The sequence below is a fragment of the Sphaeroforma arctica genome (assembly GCF_001186125.1).
Source record: "Sphaeroforma arctica JP610 unplaced genomic scaffold supercont1.215, whole genome shotgun sequence".
Classification (NCBI taxonomy): Eukaryota; class Ichthyosporea; order Ichthyophonida; genus Sphaeroforma; species Sphaeroforma arctica.
Window position 1 is genome coordinate 42731 of NW_014040343.1, and position 1564 is coordinate 44294.

Sequence of the window (1564 nt, forward strand, 5' to 3'; positions counted from 1 at the left end):
ACACACACCACCACACACGCGACACACACACACACACAACACACACACACACACACACATATATATATATATAAATGCCATAGAAGTAGAATGCTCCACGAGTCTAAACTGATATAAAACCGTAGATTGAACTCATGATATATTTATAAGAGTATTGGCTATTGTAGCTGATGTGCAGTTAGAAGTAGTGCAGTAAGTGGCCTGCACACGAGAGCTTAGTAACGCGAGTTACGCTCGGTAATAGTATCCACCGTGAATCATCTCATTGAATAATGATGATAATTTAAAATTTGAATCATATTTATACTGAACCATGTACATAGATATGTATTTATATACATATGTCTTTGAGATTGGAATACGTCCTGTCAAATGCACCTCCAGGATATATTGATACTTTTATTAGAACGTTTTGATAAAAAAATACCGTTGAAAAATCTAGACTCGAGTCATCGCAACAAGCTTATGAGCGTGTTTCCGATTTCCATCCTCCTTCTGCTGCGCCTCCTTGCTTGCAGATTTATACATAACTTTGTTACGCAAATGCATAGATGATCAAATTTATGATTCATGCTATCCTCCCTGGCCATCACCCGTCACAGTACAGCTAAATCGGGGAGACATCTCTGAAGGATTGGAGTACGCCGCATCATCTTCCAGGCGGAATCCACCACACTCGGTTATTACGTTGTCTGTAGCAGCTGGTGGCAGATCAGATAGCGTGCAGTGTGGGGACAATACATTTGCGCGGGTGGCCGTCTTATTACATGTAGCGTCCGCAATGCTGCAGGAGGTCATACAATTCGGCTGCTGACCAGTTAAACCCAGCACAGCCCTTGCGTGCGAATGATTGCGAATAATCTCCGGGATGCCAAACAAACTCATACCGCCATAGTTCAGCGGGTGAAGATCCACTGGAGAACGACGGTTGGTATTATTCTATTGTGTAGCGCTGGCATCATTTGGTGCCTGATGAGGGTATAGAAGATAGTACCTTACAGAGCGTATCCTAAGTCTACCAAGACTTCCCTTATTGCGATTCATTAGGCCGATAGCAGCTCAAAGTTCCCAGTGCTCAGTCAACAGAGCGAATACCTCCGCTAAGGGTACCACCGCTGGCAGTTTCCCAGATTCCGCTGTGAAGAGCTTCTCGAAGTCTTCAAGGGCGACATCTGCACCAAATACGCGTATAATGGATATGTGAGTACAGCCATACTTGAGTGCAAGCGGTGCTTCGATAATTGACCAGAAAGTCAACTTTTTTTTCACATATTTTAAGTGCGGTCATGAACACAAAATGTACATAATCTGATCCACATATAACGAGAAATACATATAAATATATATGAAAATAGAAGTAAAACTATATAGATATATTTATAGTATGATCATTTATATATATATATATATATATTCATTCATTCATACATATATTAATATATACATGTACACGAACACACAAACACACACAGACACAGACGCAGACGCAGACACAGACACAAACATTTATATATACATATACATACATACACACATACACACACACACACACACACACACACAC

At 40.7% G+C, this 1564-nt stretch overlaps 1 protein-coding gene across 1 annotated transcript; it reads right to left on the reverse strand.

The window, feature by feature from the left end:
• Window positions 1-516: 516 nt before the first annotated feature.
• On the reverse strand, window positions 517-1044 carry SARC_04007 (hypothetical protein; the record flags this gene model as incomplete). Its single annotated transcript, XM_014302184.1, has 2 exons — window positions 517-914; window positions 1020-1044. 2 exons carry the CDS (start codon window positions 1042-1044, stop codon window positions 574-576), a joined length of 366 nt encoding a protein of 121 aa, XP_014157659.1. The 3' UTR covers window positions 517-573.
• Between the last annotated feature and the right edge of the window lie 520 nt (window positions 1045-1564).